This window comes from Apus apus, chromosome 5 (assembly GCF_020740795.1).
Source record: "Apus apus isolate bApuApu2 chromosome 5, bApuApu2.pri.cur, whole genome shotgun sequence".
NCBI lineage: Eukaryota > Metazoa > Chordata > Aves > Apodiformes > Apodidae > Apus > Apus apus.
The window spans coordinates 48,747,629-48,768,082 of NC_067286.1; the positions used below are offsets into that span (position 1 = coordinate 48,747,629).

Consider the following 20,454-nt stretch of genomic DNA (forward strand, 5'->3'; position numbering starts at 1 on the left):
AAGAAAGCACTGCACATGTATTATGCACACTGAGCCTGTTGAAATCTCAGCCATGATTGCTTTTAAGGACTATTTCTTTTTTCATTAGACTTATTTTTCCTTCTAAATACTGAGTAAAGAACAAAGATCTAAGCTGCAGCACCCATTCTTATGGTTGAGAGAAACTCTGGCATGTAACAGACATCATTCTAAACTTACTGTGGTTTTGCCTTTTTTTTTTTTTTTTTTTAATAAAAAGGCATTTTTGGTCCGTATATGCCATCTACCATTTTTGCATTTCATAGAGTTCTTGACTCCTGAATTACTTCTTTAGGAAAATCAATTACAAGAACTCCAACCCTGAAAAAAAAAATACAGCCATAGGGAACTCTGCATCACATACAGTATTGCTCAATGTATGTGAAATCATCAACAGAGTAATATGTAAAAGATCAGGCTTTAACTGCACACCCATGCCAGCACGCTATTTAACAATCTAGAAAGAAAAAAAAGTTGAATCAATTCCAGTACATATAAATGCTAAGTACAGTAAGCTACTCCATATGGAGTCAATCCATAGGGAACAACTTACAAACTAGGATGTACGTTAATGATTAAAACTGTATTTTTGTCAGCCTCAGGAAATCCTGCTTCTGCTACTGCACAATTTTCTCAATTTCTGCTTGTGACCTTTCCCTCCTCTTTTCCTCCTTTTTAAACAGACTCATTCTTCTAAAAATTACACTTGTATCTTGAAAACCACGCAGTGTTCTTCGATCAACCTAATGGATTTTGTACAGATAAAAAAATGTCAAGGTTATCTAAAATACAACTCCAGTAATACTTTCTAAAAAGACATTGTCCCTACTAGGAATTCAGAAACCCCAGCCATCTGCAAATATGGTATTACTTTAAGAGTCTCTTGAATACAAGGGATTTGTTTCATTATCATAAAAAAAAAAGGTGTTTTACGCTTGCACAGACAAAAGAGAAATCTAAGTTGCATTTTTCATCTCTGTATGCTAACAATGTTTCAATTTCTAACATCTGTTTAGCTGTGTCTTAAATCAGTATCAAGATAATCAGTATCATGATTACCTTAATAAACACAATCATTGCTGTCAAATATTTCAAAATAGGCCATGCAAAGAGGGATGCACACATGCATATATACATGTGGTGTATTTTCAGTGATGACCACATGCATGCAGTCACTGTGCAAAAGTACCTGCTAAATCCCTAAACCAAAATTGTTTTGAATTTTAGCACAGCACTTGCTGAAAAGACAGAGTGGCAAAGCTTACCCAGTGGAGAGATCCCATACAGAGCTTTGCAGCAAGGAGTGGAATAGTTGCATCATCTGGTTTCAAACGTATACATTCCTTCAAGACTTTAACAGCTCGAGCAGACTGTTAAAAACATTTTCCATTGAAATTACTAAAGACATAAATATGTTTCACAAGTAGAAATTCCATGTGAAGAAGACATTACTAAATACTTTGTTGATAATTTGTCACTACTCCTCATGTAAGTGCAACACAAGAATTTGGGCACTGCTGTTATTATTAACCCCTATGAACTCTTATTAAGTATCCCCAGTAAAACATTTGCCCAGAATTTAATTCCAATGGCATGCAATTCAGAAAAAAATTTTGAGGTGATTTAAGACTTCGTTAGGTCTGTAAGCTCACATTTGAGCCAGGCAAATGAAAGAGTAGGAAATGGACAGTCTTCAGAAGAAGCCGTGTCTTAGTGCTCTTTGGGAGTTACAACAGCACTTTGTTACACAATCTCGTATCAGAGCTATTCCTGAGTGGCACTGCTCCTCTTTTCTGAATTCATTTCCCTCAATCCGATCTCAATTTAGAAGATAACTCTAAGTAAACAGAAAATAGGAAGAATCAAGTCCCTTCAGAACCAATGTGCTTCTAAAATATTTTCTAAAGAAAATACAAATCATTCCTTTCCCCCATACTGAAGATAAGCAAACTACCCCCACTGAGAATGAACTTTTAAGAAAATCAGTATTGTTTACATTACATAATGAAAGTGATTTATTTTACATAACTTGACAGAGGAAATAAAAAAGAACTGAAAATAGAAGATTGCATCTGATAACAAAAGTTCCCAGTTTATATAAAAATTTTTTAAAAATCCATCTCACTTTAATTGCACATTATACACAGTCAGTAAAGACAAAGACAGTGGTATTTTAAAAAGATACAGTCAGAAATTCCCAAAGGAAAAAAAATACCAAGAGCATCTTGAATCAGTGTTAATTTGTACCTAGGCATAAAATTTGATCATCAAAACAGCACTGAAATTGTAACTTGGTGAATATGATCTGGTATAATTAATTAGTTGTATTCAATTAGCTTAGCTTAAGTTTGTTGGCAAGACAGTTCTTATCGTCATCTTTCAGTCTTTCTAGGTTATAAACTACTGAAATAACATCATTCTTTGTACAGCACTAGGTATAATTTCTGGAGTACAGTGTACTTAAATGATTTAAGGATTCTAATTATTTTTAAAAAATTAAAATCATTGTAGCACCAAATGTTTTTATCAAAAACCATCAGTAAAAGATTTGTATCAGAAAATTAAGACTTACTTTTCCTGCTGCCATCAAGGACAATGCAAACTGATACCAGAGATGGAACTCTTCAAACGCAAACTTCATGGCTCTTTCTAAACACTGATTTTTGGGGGAGAAATTGTTACCTAAGAGCACATTCTTCAATTATTAAAAATATATACTAGTATAAAATTTTTCTTATAGACTCATACCTAAAATACATGTAATTAAAATTTTATATCAATAAAACAAGTAAAGTGGAAACAGATGTAAGATTCTATACAGAAACAGAGAACAGAACAGACATTTATTATGTTTGTTTAAATACTCCTGCTGGTACTGTCCTATTTAGTCTGAAAGAAAGAATTATATGTATGAGGTTACAGCTGCAGAAGGCAAGTGATAAATCTTAAGGGAATAGGAAAATTGTACACACACTCTTCCTAAATTGTGAATACTTAAAAAGCAGTGGCACCACAAGTATTTATCAGTACCACATAAGGGGTGTGTGTCACCTGACAGTGTTATTTCTATTTTTAGAATTTTACCTCGACACACAATATTCTGCTGAGATTTTTACCTGAAAAACTGAATGTCAAAAGGAAAATCATTATTATTATTATATTGAGATTGAATATAATAAAACAGCATAATATGCTACTTTTGAAGATTTCATATCTGCTTTTGTCAATAAAAAATATTACATTTTGCTGTGCTCATTTTCATTAATCAGGCCAGCTCCACAGCGTGGGAAGGTGCAACACTTTTCTGGATTCAACTGATTGAGCAATCAACTTCCTCATCTCCAGAGTCCAATTATACAAAGCAGTTTTTCTGCTCTGGTAGCTATAATGCATATGCTAAACTGTAAGACCCTGAACTATTTTTCACATTCAAACTTAGCTTTAATGTTATAGAAAGCACAGTCAGGTGTGTAGCATATTTTCACTCTCTACCTGAAGCAAAGAACAGAATCAAAAATGAAACAAGACAAATACAAGAACTCTATTACTTGCTACATGTACGTAATGTATACTAGAATTTTTTGTACTACACAAAGTCCTGTATCAAGACCATCACTAAACAGATTTTTATTAATCCTGTCGTTAAAAGTTCATCATCAGATTATGTGTGTAGTAAATAAAGGATATATGTGCATATATGTGTATGTGATGTATGCGACAATATGGACACCTCATAAACTGCATTCTTTGGAACCAAGTAACAAAATGTAATTTCAAAGAGCAAGAGACTCCATCAAGAAATGAATGAGAAAAGCATAACAAGCAATGGTACTCTGGAAACTGCAAGTTAAGATAATGTTCAGGATGATGACCACTGACTGAACTAACTGAAAACACATTCCACACAAATCACTCTCCTGAAAGGTGTAAATGCAGCTGCTGATGTTCCATTGTAAATAATCACAAATCACTACATGCACAGGTAATGTTGAACCCATTACTGAATTTTGTTCCTTAGCAAAATGGTCTCCTCCTGAAAAGAATATGCTTGAAGCTAGAGAGCTGAAAAATTAGTATCCAGGAAAATTTCTAGGCTTGGAATAGCTCTCTCCCAGTAGGACACTGAAAAGGTCAATATGGCATATCCTACAAAGTTTAAAAACCAACTTGATGACAGTCAGAATACTTTTGTTTACGACAGACAAAAGACAGTAGAAAGTTTTTGATCTAGTTGAAGAAGCTGTAAGAAATTGAAAGTCTGTTGCACACAAGAGCATTAAAACACGAGACATTTTCAATTACAACCACGACCCGGCATTAGAACAGCTTAACAAGGATGAGACAAATTTTTGATCATTTAATGTTCTTACATTAGAACTTATTACCTCTGTAAGTAATCAGCTACAGCTAAACCAGATGACAATAACAAGACATTGGAACTGGTGGGTGAATACCACTTCCACAGTCAGAATAATGGTGCTTTCTAACTTGAAGCTACAGCAGCTTCACTAGAGGAGTCTTAATTAGCTCACAGAGAATGAAGCCAGCAAAAAAATTATATGCCTATTACACACCTGAACCAAATGTTTTTACATTTCTGAATGTGGTTTTTATTGCAATACTTTAAATTATAAAAGTTTCAGACTACAGGCCACATGGCAGACATTCTCTAACCACTCACTAAACTGTAAGAGCTTCTTAAAGTCTGTTTTCTGCTGTGCTTTGGATGACAAGAACTGGCACAAATGAGATGTTCCAACCATTTCCTGACAAGCTCCTGCAGCAATTGTATATCTAGAGTATCTCTATGCCAAAACAATGTCTATCATACAAGGTCATAATAAGATTTTTTTTTTTTCCATGTTCAGAATAGATACTCCATGGACAGTGGAGGAAACCCAGGAGCCTGTGATGTTCCCTCTAATATAATGGTTGTTTAATATTTAGAAGAAGACAAAAAGCCCACAAGAAGAAGAAGAAATAAAAACCACCACCACAACACCAAATATAAAAGAATCAGAATTGGAACCCAGGGCTACACAACCCCTGCCTAGCTGCTATGTTAGTATGCAAAAAGGAGAGGCTGCCAGCTGCTTAAATAAAAATTAGAGTTACCTTTCCAATTAGGTTGTGTTGGGGTTTTTTTACAATACTTGTTGATGTCTACAATTTTAAATGTTCTAGACTAAAACATATGGAAAGTCATCTCTTGCAGTTTTGTTGCAATGCCCAATACTTGCCATGTGTCAGCAAGTAAATGGAAATATTTCTGGTTAGATTATGTTGTAGGGTGACGGTCTGTATGAGCTTTCATACTCCCTACTTCTGTGAAAGACTTCCTATTGTACTGATTAAAACTGATTTGTATGCAAAATTTGCAAAGTTATACTTTCAAGGATAACCAAATTCAGATCTTAACATCACAGGAGATGCAGACTACAGGGTGACTATCACTATATATCAGAGATGATCTGGGACCTTTTTTTCATTTTTGTACTGTATTTATACAGTAGTTAGAATGACAGTGTCCTATATTTGTTTAGCCCTTAAGTAGTACCACAAGAAACACGATTAACAAAAATAACCAACAAAGGCACAGTTGAATATTCACTACTATGGACAAACCTCTGAGAGCATTTCGTATTGGCCTCTTCTTCCCAAGGCAATAGTAAGTAAATCATAGACTACAGATGCACTTTGCAAACTGATGATACGATCATTTTTGTGCTCTGGGATTCTGCTCAGCACAGCATCACGGTTAGCCTGAAACACACCGCGGAAAAAGAAACAAAGTCAGCTATTATAATCCAACCTGTATTTTTGCTCAAGTAACTAACATCCTATTTAGACTGACAGTCAGCAGCTGATACAGGTGATACAGAGACAGAATCAGCTACTAATTTACAGATAGCAAGAATCACCAATGATATACATTACGAGCAAGATTTATGTTTCTGTATGGATTTGTTTTTAATAACTTCATTATAGTTACATAAATTAAGCTATGTATTTTAAATTATCAAAGCATTCTGAGAAACCACGAGTGTTTTTTTTAAGTATAATGTACACTCACCTTTAAAAGTTAATATTTATTTTTTTTATTCTCGTAAAACATTAGAAGAATCTTCAAATCTTCTATTTCAGCTTTTGTAAAATAATGCAATCAATTTATTTTCTCTTCATAATATTCCAAGACTATCCTCTCACCTGTGAGTGGTAGCCTGCCCGGTTAACTACACAATCACTTTCAGGTGTTACTAGTGAAAAATGAAAGGTGTCCCTGTTTCTGAGCACAAATTTAGAATCAAGCCATGCTTGCAGTAGAGCTTTATACCCTCAATCCTGTTTTGTGAAAGGCACATTGCAACCTTAATTCCTTAAACTTTTCTTTCATGAAGGAACCAAGCTCAGATAGAACTGGATTAAATTAACTGTGTTCACAGAGAAATCTTGTTAAAGAATGAAGAATAAAATTCAGGTCTCCCAGTAGCTAAGACCTACCCAGTACTTCTCCCACTATACTACCGAGCCTCTGAAAATACCTTATCTTGATATAACCCATTTCTAGATTTCTTGAAGTTTAATACTGACAGTGGTACAAACGATAGTATATCACAGAATCATAGAACAGTTTCAGTTGGAAGGGACCTTAAAGATCATCTAGTTCCAACCTCCCTGCATGGGCAGGGACACTTTCCACTAGATCAGATTGCTCAAGGCCCTATCCAACCTGGTCTTGAACACTTCCAAGAATGAGGCTCCCACAATTTCTCTGGGCAACACCTGTTCCAGTGTCTCACCACCCTCACACTAAAGAATTTCCTCCTAATGCCTAACCTAAATCTCCCCTCTGACAGTTTTGATCCACTACCTCTTGTGCTCTCATTACAAGCCCAGTAAAATGAAGTTGAAGGCCAATAACTAATGGTGCCCTGGAGACTGATATTGCTCCTGGTCCTGTTCAAAATCTTAATTAATGATGTGGATGATGGGGTAGAGTGTATCCTCAGAAAGTTTGCTGATGACACAGAATTAGGAGGTCTAGCTGATATGCCAAAAAGCTGTGCTACCAATCCAGAGGGACCTCAAAAGGCTGAAGCAATAAGCTGAGAGGGCTCTCACCAAAGGCTTCAACAAGGACTTTGAAATGAAAAGTCCTGCACCTAGGAAGGCACTGGTACATGTTGGGGGCCAACCAGCTGGAAAGCAGCTTGGCTGAAAAGGACCTGGTGGTCCTGGTGGACACCAAGTTGAACAGAAGCCACCAATATGTCCTTCTGTTAAAGAGGGTTAGTGGTACCCCAGGCTGTTAGTGCAGAAGCATTTCTAGCAGGTCCAGGGAAGAAATCCTTCCCCTCTGTTCTGACAAGGCCACATCTACAGTCCAATTCTGGGCTGCCCAGCACAAGAGAGATGGAGCTACTAGAGACAGTTCAACAATCAATCACTAGGATGAATAAGGGACTGGAGTCTCTATTCTATAAGGAAAGGCTGAGAAAGCTGGGACTATACAGTCTGAAGAAGAGAACGCTCAGGGATGGAACCTTACTAACATGTACAAATGCCTGAAGGGACGCCGCAAAGAAGAGGGATCCAGGCTCTTTTCAGTGACGCCCAGAGATGGGGGTTAGAAGTAACAGGCACAAACTGAAACACAGGAGGTTCCTTCTGAACAACAGGAACACTTTTTTTCTTTTTTTTTTATTTTATTTTACTGTGAGGATGACTTAGCACTGCCACAGGCTGCCCAGGGAGGTTGTAGAATCTCCCTCTTTGGAGATACTCAAGACATCTGGACACAGAGACAGCCTGTTCCAGGTGGCCCTGCTTGAGCATGGCCATTGGAGAAAATGACTGCCAGAAGTCACTTCCAACCTCCATCACTCTGTGATTCTGTTGCTACAGCTCAGCTCACAAAGCATCAGCATGTATACACACTGTAACATGAAGATGCGAGTCCTCCAGACCTCACCTTTCTACTCATTCCTGCCTAGATAAGGAAAGACTGGTATAACAGCTAGAATACAAGGACATCTTACAGTAAGAGTGATAGCAGAGGTGCCGCTGACTTTCCTCATTAGGCATCACAATACACTATAGCAGCAGTCATGTGGCTAAAAAGAGACATTTTGTACTCTGAAATGTACCTATAAGAGAACTGGAACACTTAAGAAGCACAGAACTACCTTCCACAGAGCATTTCTTTCATAAATATTACAATTTCAATCTTACTCAAATGATTCTTTCTGAATTTGGAAATTAAGGGAACTGAGGGTGACACGTAATCCACTAGCAAGATTCAATTTTCTGGATACATGCTGCACTAGATCTAATGCAAAGAAGTTAAGATGTTAAGAGTACATGACTTCCTTGAAACAAGCAATATGATTTAGGGCTCGTACATACACAGTGATTTCATTACTTTTACTTACACAAAATCCTACTTACAGGTCACATTCTCATTCTGTTTTCCAATATTTACTTGACTAGATGATGGGCAGATGTCTTGACACCTTATCTGAGTTTTTACTAATTCACAGACAATGCAAGGAAGGGATCATACTACTTCAATAATCCAGTACCAGCTCAAAACACCAATGATTACTCAGTCTTCTGAAGCTGTTCTTATTTCTTTCCCAAATACTGGTTTCAAACCTCTCCCCCCTCCAAAACTAATTTGAACAAATGATTAGCCAAAGTAAGTCAATCGTGAAACATTTTATACTCTGCTGAAATAAACTCTTTTGCCATAGATAACCTGCAATAGTTACTTGTAAAGAGGAAAACTTGCTCGCTAAGGGTATGTGCTCTACAGTGATAAACATCTTATATAATTAGGTAGATCAAATACACAAAAGAAAAGCTGAAACAAGACTTAACAGGGCAGTACTTTTTACTTGTTTTTTTGGCTTCTTAATGCTGATATGCAAGGAAGTACACATGCAAATACAGATATCAGTAGCCACATTCTGCAGAACTGGGACTTCCACTTCACTCCATGACCACAGTTCACATCAGAATTCTGTACCTCTCCACGAGCTGCTCAGGCACCTTAAAGAAGCACAGGTGGCCCCTTTCAGAGGTAAGCATACTGCAGCAAAACCAACATGAGATACAGAAATGTTTGCTCAGTTTAGCTTTCTGTTGACAGACTGTGCCATGAGCATTGCAAAGCAGATCACTAGGAATGAGGAAAGTAGTTTGCACTGCAATGTAAATATTTGCCACTTTCGAATAGTTCAAATAGGACAGTGTTCACTAAAATATTCTGATTCTATTCAACTGTATCAAAGCAGAAATTATGCCAGAACATGAAAGCATTTGAATCATCTATAGAACTTAAAAGACTAAGTCTCACTGATGTGCAGTGAGACAGACTACCACATGATGCCTCCTATTCTAGAGGTTCCACACCTGCTGTTAGAAAACCAGAGAAAATTCCAGCTTTTCATTTCTGCCATTTGATGACATATAACTAACCTGGTATGAGAATGTCAGTACATGGCAGTTAATAGATGACTAGTAAAATCATACTAGAGGAAAATATGAAAGGTTGATAAAAGGCACAAACAGGCCACTGAAAGGAATCACCTATTGAGGAAATGAGAACATTAAAAAAAATACCCAGTAGCAAAGGCTGAATGCCAGCATCATTAAAAGTAATTTACAAATTTGAGTGACATCCGAGGACACATGCACAATGGAAAATACTTGTTGGCCATGTTGATTATGTTCATCTAGTAGTCTTTGATTTGTTTTTTACAACAAAAATAAATTACATACTAAGTCTGTCTGAATGACAACTACCTGGTGTAGCAGTGGTTCATACTGATAAGTGATGCCAAATGGAAGACCTGGCTTTGTATACATCTGCCTACGGTTAGAAGGAGGCTCAGTCCAGCCATTTTAAAGGAAAAAAACTCCTGTTTGTGACACTTGTGGATCTCATCTGGCTGGCTCAGAGGAACAGAAGCTTGACTTTTGGAAGTAACTGCCTGCTTTCATAACAGAAAATAGACACATGTCATGAAGTAAGGAATGACAAAATAAGTTGCATTTTCATCTAAAAGAAAACAAGGAAAACACACACGCATACAGCACATGCACATTTACTCTATTTTACCTACCATAGATTCACTAATAAGCAGCAACAGTAAGGCTTCTTCTGTATTTTCTTGAGGACAAAAGATGCTGTTCAAAATGAGAATTTAATTATTTAAGCAGAACACATTACTCTTAGGAGTAGCTAACACAAATATATTATGAGTACTGTAAAACTGGAAAATTTCCAGAAGGGAGAACAGAGAGTAACTTGCATAGAAAAACCAATTGGTTAAAATGCATTTCTTTGCAATGCTCGTAATTTGCATTTCAGAAAAGTTGGCCAAACACAGTAAGAGAAGAAAACCCCCACAGCTGTTAGAGTTGAATACATTAAAATATGCCAAAATTGCACATGATTTGACAACTGTACAAACTACACCCATAGATTAACTACCCTCTGGAACCCAAGTTATCTGAGCTGAATCTACATCACTGATTCAAAGTTTGGCAACAAGAAACTCACAAGAACAAGATAACTTTCGTATTTTAGAGGTATTTATCCACAAATTGCCTATGATTCTTTAATCAGATATGCTTTAAAATTGCTTTCCTGATGCCTTCAATAGCTGTGACTATTTTTAATTAGAGCCATGGCAATCTCTGCCTTCTTGCACAACCACTGTTACTTCCAAGGAGTTGCACTATTTGTTTTTAATTAACTACATTTCCTTATGACTTAATACTGAAGGTTTGCATTAGGACTGGTTTGCAGACTTACTGCTTTCTTTCTCTGAACACTGAAAGATTTCTGAGTACTTTTTTATGCTGGTGAAAGACAACAGTAATCTGCATTGGGTATATGATCGGTAGGCATTCATTCATTCAATCTCTCTCTCTCTCTCATACACACACACACATACAACCCAACCAGGAACTATGTTTTAACTCTTCAGATTTCTTTCTTTAAACTGTTTGTGAAATAGAACAAGTACTATTTTTGTTAATTCAGGAGAACAGTTCCATAATGAACTGTTTAAATGTAGAAAATAATCTATTGTTTTTAATAAGCAATCCATATAGTCCCAAGGGTGCTTAAGCTATAATAAATTACAGATGGGAAACAAAACTTGTCTGAGATTAAAATATCTTTTGGATTTTTTAAAATGCACTAGAAATTTAAGGAGTAATTAAATGCTGAAAGGAAATGGAATAAAAAACTCATCTGAACTCCAGGTGCTTTGAAAGCAAAAATATGAATGAATTGTGGTAATACACAGCAGCTAAAACCCCAAGGCAGTTGTTTTGTTAGTGGATTTTTATTTTTTGATCAATGCAAGTTGGTCACCAGATTTTTAAAAGTATTCTAAATCTTAGAAAACGCTTTTATTTTACATAACAAAGAAATTTCAAAACACAGTTACACACTAATAAGAACCACCCAATACAGGGAATGAGGAGTGAAGAGGAAGCATCAGAGAGCTCCCCATTTACCTATCCAGCCCTTTACACAGAATTCCACAGCCTGGAAGTAGATTTAACCTGATCAACTGGCAGTGGTTCCCAGAAAGCAGAAAAACTATTGCAAATAGCTGCTGGAAAAATTACTTTTTCAAGAGAAAAAAGGGAAGTTGCCCCAAAGAGAACTACTAAAAAGCTACTTATCAAAATGAAAGCAATCAAAACAAAAGCAAACATCATTTTCTCCTACAACTTTGAATATATTTTCATAAATAACAGTGTTGTCTCAAACAGTGAAGATTCTCTTAATGTAGAAATTACTGGGAAATTTATTTGACCTGTATATGTAAAAAGCTCAGTTTAGCTGACTGAATTCAGACATTTGCTGTGTCTTCTGTCAGCTGCAGTCATATAAGTTATTCCAAGGAAACAAGGCAGAGCAAGAAAGGCAACCAGAAGCATGCAATGGCTACCAACCAAAGGCAAACCAAGAAGTTTAACAGTTCTTCAACTGAGGAGAAGGAATTCTAAGAAGCAGTAACCCAGAGATCTACAAAATCATAAATGGTATTAGCCAAATCCCATTCACCATCCTCAAAAAAATACAATGGAGGTACTTAATATATCAGAAAACATATTCAGAAAAAAAGTTCATCTTAAACAAAGTTCATCTTCAGATTAATACTTAGGAAGATGTTTCCTGCATCTGTCTTGATATTGTCTTAGGAAATTACTTTCAATCGCTGCTGGAGACAAGATACTTGCCTAGGTATGTTTTATCTGATCTGGTATTAATCACTCTGATGTGACAAAACAAAAAAAAACTTAATTACATGCTAGGTTGAATTTGTGGAACTCCATCTTCTATATCTCAATGAGAAAATTGCACTGAACAAAGCCCCACTTTTGCCAAGAGGTGTGTTTCTAAAAAAGGTTGAGTTTATAAGTTTGAAAGACTGAGCCTGAAAAACGTGGTGTAAGTATTTTGGATCAAAGAAGAAGAATTGCTAGAATCTCTGAAGATAAAGGCCATTCTACTTGCTAGTAATAATAACACCGTAATTGTGTGGGCTTGCTGCTGTATAAGGTATTCATTAATGGAAAAACTGCAATAAATGCAGCTAAACAGCTTAAATGCCTGAAGTATGACAGTATTTCATGTTATGATATAGTGATACTGCAAACACTAAAATAAAACATCTCTTCACAGTTTACAGTAGGACTACTTGTATAAGCAATCTACTCTTTTGCACAGAGCAAGGTCACATTATGGAAAAAACCTTTCACATTAACTAATAAGGCATATATACTGTATGAGAGGAACAGTTTATTCTTTAGGATTTCATAGAATCATAGCACGATTAAGGTCAGAAGGGACCTTACAGATCACCAGATTCCAACCTCCCTGCTATGAGCAGGGACACCTCACACTAGACCAGGTGCACAGGCCTCATCCAACCTGGCCTTAAACACCTCCAGGGAGGGGGCATCAACAACCTCCCTGGGCAACCTGTTCCAGCACCTTACTACCCTCATGGTGAAGAACTTCTTCCTGATGTCTAACCTAAATCTCCTCTCTTTCAGTTTAAAACTGTTACACCTGTTCCTATCACTACCCTCTCTGGTGAAAAGCCCCTCCCCAGCTTACCTGTAGCCCCCTCAGGCACTGGAAGGCCGCTAGGTCTCCCCAAAGCCTTCTCTTCTCCAGGCTGAATAAAGAACAGATGACCATCTCCTCAAAAGAGATTCCCAGATCATACCAATTTCACAGACTCACAGAATAACTGAAGTTGAAGAGGATGTCTGGGTCATCTAGTACAGCCCCCCCAGCCAAAGCAGGTTCAACTGGCAGGTTGGTCAGGAGCATGTCCAGCTGGATTTTGAGTATCTCTAGTGATATTCTCCAGACTCCACAACCTCTTCTGTACATTTTTTTTCCTAAGTTTAAATGGAATTTCAATCGTCTCCATCTGCCTTACTTAACACTGTCCTACTACAGCAAATCAAAGGTTGGCGAGATCATTATCTCCACTGCTACAATTTATTTTTCAGTTCTATGGAACACAGAGCTTCCTAGCATGTGTCAAAACAAGCAAACAATGGTTGTTGGCTATACTAAATACATACATATAAAATACAAGATCCCACAAGGACTTGTGTGTAGAATGCAAATAGAGCAGTGCAGAGGTTGCAGGTTATGTAAAACAACACCACAAAGTTTCATCAGATGAAAGTTAGCACCCATGAAATAAAAAATAAATTAAAAAAGACAGTGCCAAATGGTTACAATTTCACCAGCATGCTTTGACACAAGCATATTCGTTTCAGGCCTCTAATAAAGTTCAAAACTTTGTCAATAGATGTTTTTGGCACTGTCCAAGTGCATCTAAGGAAAACAACTTTACCTTAGAATCCATTTTTCATTTGATCAGGTACAAACAAACTACAAGCTATTAATTTAAGAAAAAGTAAAAATTCAAGGAAACGGCTACCCATATTTAATATTAATGGACATCAGTTTTGAAAAAAGACTCCACACATCTTCAAGAAGGAAGATAAACCCCAGAGCTACTCTAGAATTAACCATGTGATACACTACACAAAAACGATCCATAGCATACCATTTATCTGAATCAATGAAAGAATAAAAATCAACAAGAACGCAGCATCATAGAGAAATGCCAAGATTAAAATGTAGCTGCCTTAGAAACAAACTACCTTTCAAACTGGTAAAGAAAATCTAGACAAGCTTTGGGGTTTTTTTAAATTAATTAATTTGAATCTTCATAATGCTAACCTTTCATTTTCTATGATAATGCAGAAGAGAGGTCTAGAAACAGCACACTACTTTTACAATGTGCAATCTCAGATTTGTTAGCAAGTTCATGTTTTCTTTTGTATCCCAGCTATAATAAGAGATATTGACTCTACCATATACCACAGTATAAAACAATCCAAAATTTGGTAAGTGAGAACAAAAGGTCTCACGCATGCAGTGCAAACTTCTGCTCGGAGAAGCACGTTGCTTCCACCGCTCTCTTCAGAGAATATATTTACACACACAGCATGGGAAACATTTCCATTCCCATTCCCCAGTTCCTTCTGCATTTAAAAAAAAAAAACAACACTACATTTCCCAGTGCACTAACAATTGCAATTACAGAAATAAGAGAGATATAAACTCAGCCATACTTCTCTCCAGTGTATACCCGCGGTCTTCTACTGAGCACGTAATTCTTAGTATTTGAACCTTTTCGGAGTGGATCATCTAGGGGTGACTGGTGAGGAGGGTCTTCCAGTGGATTCCAATAACTCTGTTCACACATGCCTCGTAACAAAATTTCAGCCAGTTGTCTTGCTATCGTCTGTAAAAGATAAATATTTTCACTAGAAATTCTGCATATAAGCTCTTCAAAAACACTTGGATAATTTCTAATGAAGGTTATTCATGTAGAATATATTTTCTGTTATTTTAAAACACACAAAAAAAACAGGCATACTGATGTTTGAAAGGTGGAAACAGTTCAATTCTCAAAACACACATAAAAGATACGGTAATAACAAATGATTTTTCAACTTAATCAGTAAAACCCAAGACACTTCTGAAGTATCAACAACATCAACTCTTGCTCCTAAGACTGGAGCGTATCAAAGTATATTTTCAGATAGTTTGTGCTCAATAACATCTACTGCTTGTGCAAGTCTGGAGCAGATCTTTCTGTGGGAGAGACCACAGTGGAGCAAATAGTTCCCTGCACTCCAAGAAGAGGGCCACAGCGGAGCAGATGTCCACTCTGCAGCCTGCTGAGAAGACCACTATGCAGGAGGTTGATATTCCCTGAAGGAACTGCAGCCATGGGACAGATGCCATGCCAGAGCAGCGAAAATGTGTGAGGGATGAGGAGCAGCAGAAAAGAACAGTTATGGATTCACTGCAACCCACCACACACCACTCAGGGAGTTGGAGGATAGGGAGAGGAGGCAGAAGAGTCAAGAATGATGGACTGAAGTCGAACCTGGGGAAAGGGGCTTGGGGGAAAGTATTTTAGTTTTTGTCTTTGTTTTTTATCATCCCACTCTCTTTCTAATTGACAATAAATTAATTTCCCCCAAGTAGAGTCTTTTTTTGGCTGTGATGATAAGTGGTAAGCAAACTTCCCCTGTTCTTTACCTCAACTCACAAGCTTTTCTATCTTTTCTCCCTGTCATGTTAAGAGAGGGGAGGAGACAGCAGCTGGGTGGGCATTTGGCAGCCAGCCGAGGTCAACCCACCACTGACACTTAGTCCAAAGCCCAACTGACTGGGGCTTGTGACAACTTGTACTTGAAGCTGCTGGTTTCTGCTACTGATGGTAAGGCTCAGCAAGAGTGAAACAAAGTTGTAGATCTGCTTGACAAAGTTTATTTTGACCAATCACTCTTGGCACCATGTATTTAAAGGTAGAAATAGTTACATAAATATTATTTAATATTAATTTAAAGCCTAGAAGTAATCCTATAATTAATAACTTTCCCTAAACTCTTTAACGTTTAGTACACATACATACAAGCTGCACAACTATATATCACAATGGTAAAAACTCAAGAGATAAGTATCAGGGCAGCAGAGAGAAGGCAAGATGTACATTTGCATCAGAATTGGCAGCATTTCCCAGCAACAGATGTGCAATGCTTTAGCCACAGACAGCACCATATGATCTGCATCTTAAAGTTTGCAATATTATCCCTCTCCATTGCAAGTCTATTTTTAAATAATTTTAATATCCTTACTAGGAGTCAGTAATAATTAAGAAACTATTACCTTCCTTATTACTACTTTGGAAGTTTTAAAGGCCTATTATTAGGAAACTAATCTAGAAAATTTTGAAAACAATTAAATTAGAGCAAAAGATACAAGTCTGGGCCTCTTATTATATAAAAGATGTAGAAAAGATAGATCACTCTTTTGATAAAGGCTTGTTTTCTGATTATATAAAGGACATAATAATGATTTTGCTTTTATTGTTTTCCTTTAAAAGGTTTTTTCATAAATAAAGAAATGATAACTTGATAAATCCCAACTTAATAGAACACTCATAAAGACACTAGTCTCTGTCTTCACTCCTATTACAGTACACAAACATGAAACAAAACCCTTGTGAAACTATAGTAAATCACAAATAGGGCAATTATGATTAAGGTTCCAAGTTTGTCAGTCAGGGACCAATTAGGTTTTAAACCATAAGCACAGGTAGGAAAGAAGCTGGGTATCAAACATTCCTTTTTATTTTAATAATTCACTTAAGCCAGAAGATGTATACTTATCAAGTGGTAAATAACAGATCCTGATCAATATGCTGTGTATCTAGTTATGTGTCTGCAATTCATCCACTATACTTATCATTTACCTGCCTGCTAAAATTCAGATGCTGTAATAGCAATATGGTTTTATTTCACTTACCATTCGCAGATTTTGTGTAGTTCTTGTTTCAACAGCTCTTAGTAACTCTCTAAATCTACCAACACCTCTCGTCAAGTTCCTGTATACAAACATAGAATTTGACAGTATTGCAATTTGGATGTAGTGACACCTTAATATATGACTCAATAAAGTTGTTAAAATCCATGCTATCATTTTTTTTGCCCTGCATAACCTCATTGCCTTTCTGTGAGATATATATATATATAGTTACATACACTTTTTTTTCCCCCATCTGGGAACCTCCCTACTGATTACTATAAAAACACTCCCTGCAAGTTTTATGAAAAAAGAAACATTTTCATGATCAGTAGAAAGTTCAAGAGATAGTAAGTAAAAGCACAAGAAGTGACTATCCCAAAAAGGACAAAACCAAAATTGAAGTTGGTCTCGCTTCTAGAACGGTTTTCATTTTCTTCAACTTCTGCTGCCTGAACAGCTTTTGCAAAGAGGTTCAAGACACTCAGAAAGGAGGCATCTTTTATACTAACAATTTTAGCAGATCTAGACTTTCCTCTCAAACAACAGATTATTTCATCTTAAAGTCTTACAGCTTTATCTTATTCTCATCTCTGTATCAGTTACTCAACTATTTTTTAATTGCACTTAAAAGGCAGTTGAGAATATTTTCTTTTATATTAATACAGTTTGTCTTAGAACTGGTGAAGGAGTGGGCTGGCTTTTTGCTGAACTGAACAACTGAATTCTGCAACCACAACACGTAACATCGGACAATAATTTCACGACTTCAAATTTAATTGCAAAACAAAACTGTGTTTTGTGTTAAATCGTTATGTCATATATTATCTAAGATGTGACTTTATGTGCAAGTTGCATAATATTTACCTCACATGGGCTCAAAAGAGAAAAGTCTATTACATATTGTGTAAGTTTTTTGTAAGTAAAAGCACTATTGCACTGTGCTATAAAGATGATGTTGAAATTGCTTTCCTTACTCTCATCTTCTGAATTGCAAATTTAAACAAATATTTTTTAAAAGCCAATATTTTTACACAGATACTTTCTTTAAATTTAGTTGCAGAATACCTGAAACCAAGTATTTGATGCAAGAGATCTTGCCACATGACTGTAGAACTCATCAGTCTAGGTAGAGACCTATTCATTTATTTTACTCTTCAGATTACATGACAGAGCCCACCTCTGTTGTTTTATATAATAAAGGATTATCAGTGTAATTCAGAAACTTTAGTCTTCAGCACAGACAGACATCTTTCACTAGCCCAAGTTCAGCTTCTAAATACTTTTATATAAAGCTCATTTAAAAGGAACATGCACTTTCAAATAACAAAACGTGTATGAAAAATGTGAATGTGACGTTAAAGTAAGCCGCCAATTGGTTAAAAAGAAATAACCACCAGTCACACATGAAATAACGTTTTAAAAAGTCCATGTTACAGCAGTAGATTCACCACAGAGTGACCAGTCAGCATATATTAAAAAAAAACAAACTAATCTTGCATATACATCTAATATGAAAACAACTGCATGAAGTATTATGTTTATTTATATATTTCACACAGGCATGTCACTTAATAGCTACTGAGTATTACACCAACTTCATATACTAATGAAACAAGTACAGAAAGTCAGTAGGCCAGATTTTAAAAAAACTTCTGAACTTGGTGGAAGCTGGATACCTTCAGCACCTTTGGAAAGCCAAAATACAGACCATTCAGTAATACCACATGCCAAATATTTCGGAGAGCCAAAACCAAACTGCTGGAATCCCACGATTAAGTCCTCTGCTCTAAGTGCAGATTTCCCATTAGTGGAGCTTTCTCTCAAGGACTGTATTGCAAACTCACAGATGTGACCTCATTACAAGATTCTTAAAAAACAGAGAAACTTGTCAAAAAACTGAAATGTTCTCTGCAAAACTGTCAAAAAAGAGCAAGAGCAAGAACTTCTCAGCTTGAAACACTGATTTCCCTGTATAGATGAAATACATACTATATAGCACAACTTCAAATCACAATAACTTTAATCTTTATGAAAATTTAAGAGTTAGCATTTTTTTATATGACATTTATGTCTTCTGATGTGTTACAAGGCCAAATAAAAATACTCCATGAAAAAGTAAGAAACTTCTAAAAGTCCTTAAGAACTTAGTATGTCAGGTTGTTATTAGTTACCTATTACATTTTCATAAGCACCTGCATGGGATTGAAACTTGTGACCGAAGTTCTACTGTATCATGGAAAAACCAGCAAGATGATACAAGAAAAAAAAAACAAACAACAAAAACACAACACAAAATACAGAATCAGATTTTGCTTCATAAAGCATTTAACACTAATCTACTGCACAAGTGAACACAAACACGATACAGATCTGTTGAGCATCTTCTACATGAAGTATACTAAAACAAAACACAAAACGAAACAAATGACACTTCAAAACCATAATCTAAATCACCAAAAAACTGAGTTAAATGCTTTGAGAGACAAGTAAAGAAGCAAAATATACCATGAACAATATGGCACATCATCACACTGCACTGCTTTCAGCAAAGTACATTTCCTGTATTTGTTAGCAGTTTGTAACATTGAGGACAAGAGGGTGGCAGCTATTCTGGCACATACTTTTCCTGCCTAGCCTAGAAGGACACCACTTTTACCTGGTTTTCACTATGATGTGCCTTCATGTTAGCAGCTCCACCTGTGCTGATGGAATGCCAGAGCAAAAGGGCAGGTTAACTTAGAAAACAAATTCCCACAGTGTCTGTAAATGACTTTGAGATCCCTTCAGTTCTTAAGACGAGGAATTTTAAGGTACATTAACACACCCTCAGAGCTGACACATTTTCAGTAATTTCAGACAAGACAAAGACAGACCAGATAGACACTGCTAGTTACACACGTTTTCATGACTGTCTCCAATCAGAACATGCTCCAGTCAAGCCCTGTGAACAGTATCTTCCTAGTCTTTGAAGATTAACTAAAATGTTGGCCACTGTAAATCTCCAAGAAAAGAAACAACAAAACTACTTTGACACTGTAAGTAGCACTATACCAGTTAAAGACTGAGAACCAGGATTTAAGGTACAATCTACTACTGAAAGTCTATATGGATTCATGCCCTCAGGGCTACTTTGCATCCCTATGTCTACATATTTGCACCTCAAGCCTAACAATTTATGTTAGAATCTTATTCATTATTCTGATGCAAGGTCAACTTTTATGCTCCTTTGAAAACTTCAGGCAGTATTTCTGTTTACAATAATTAAAGTATTTCAACTGCATCTATGTCAAGGTGCTCAGTCCTAAACAGAGAGATCAGTAACTGTACATACGACAGAAGAAAAGTGCAGGAAGAAAATTGAAGGGCAGTAAGGGTGAACTTTAAATGCAGGATCAGAGACCTGAATTAAGCATGTAAGTCAGCAGTAGCAGACTTCTGGCACAATCATATTTGGTAGCATCACCACCAAGAAGTCTCTTGGTTTTAAAAACCAT

General features: G+C 36.3%; 1 protein-coding gene across 6 annotated transcripts in view; it reads right to left on the bottom strand.

Annotated features, from left to right (window-relative positions):
- TTC7B (tetratricopeptide repeat domain 7B) overlaps positions 1 to 20,454 on the bottom strand; it is a 215,422-nt gene that overhangs the window by 69,047 nt on the left and 125,921 nt on the right. For 5 of the 6 annotated variants that reach the window (XM_051622574.1, XM_051622575.1, XM_051622570.1 and 2 more), the window contains 6 exons: positions 16,961 to 17,039; positions 14,713 to 14,885; positions 10,146 to 10,209; positions 5,644 to 5,781; positions 2,591 to 2,674; positions 1,284 to 1,388 (listed from right to left, as the gene is read on the bottom strand). In XM_051622574.1, the coding sequence (XP_051478534.1) occupies positions 1,284 to 1,388; positions 2,591 to 2,674; positions 5,644 to 5,781; positions 10,146 to 10,209; positions 14,713 to 14,885; positions 16,961 to 17,039 (643 nt within the window). The remainder of the gene's footprint in view (positions 1 to 1,283; positions 1,389 to 2,590; positions 2,675 to 5,643; positions 5,782 to 10,145; positions 10,210 to 14,712; positions 14,886 to 16,960; positions 17,040 to 20,454) is intronic. The other variant, XM_051622576.1, reaches the window with a different exon arrangement.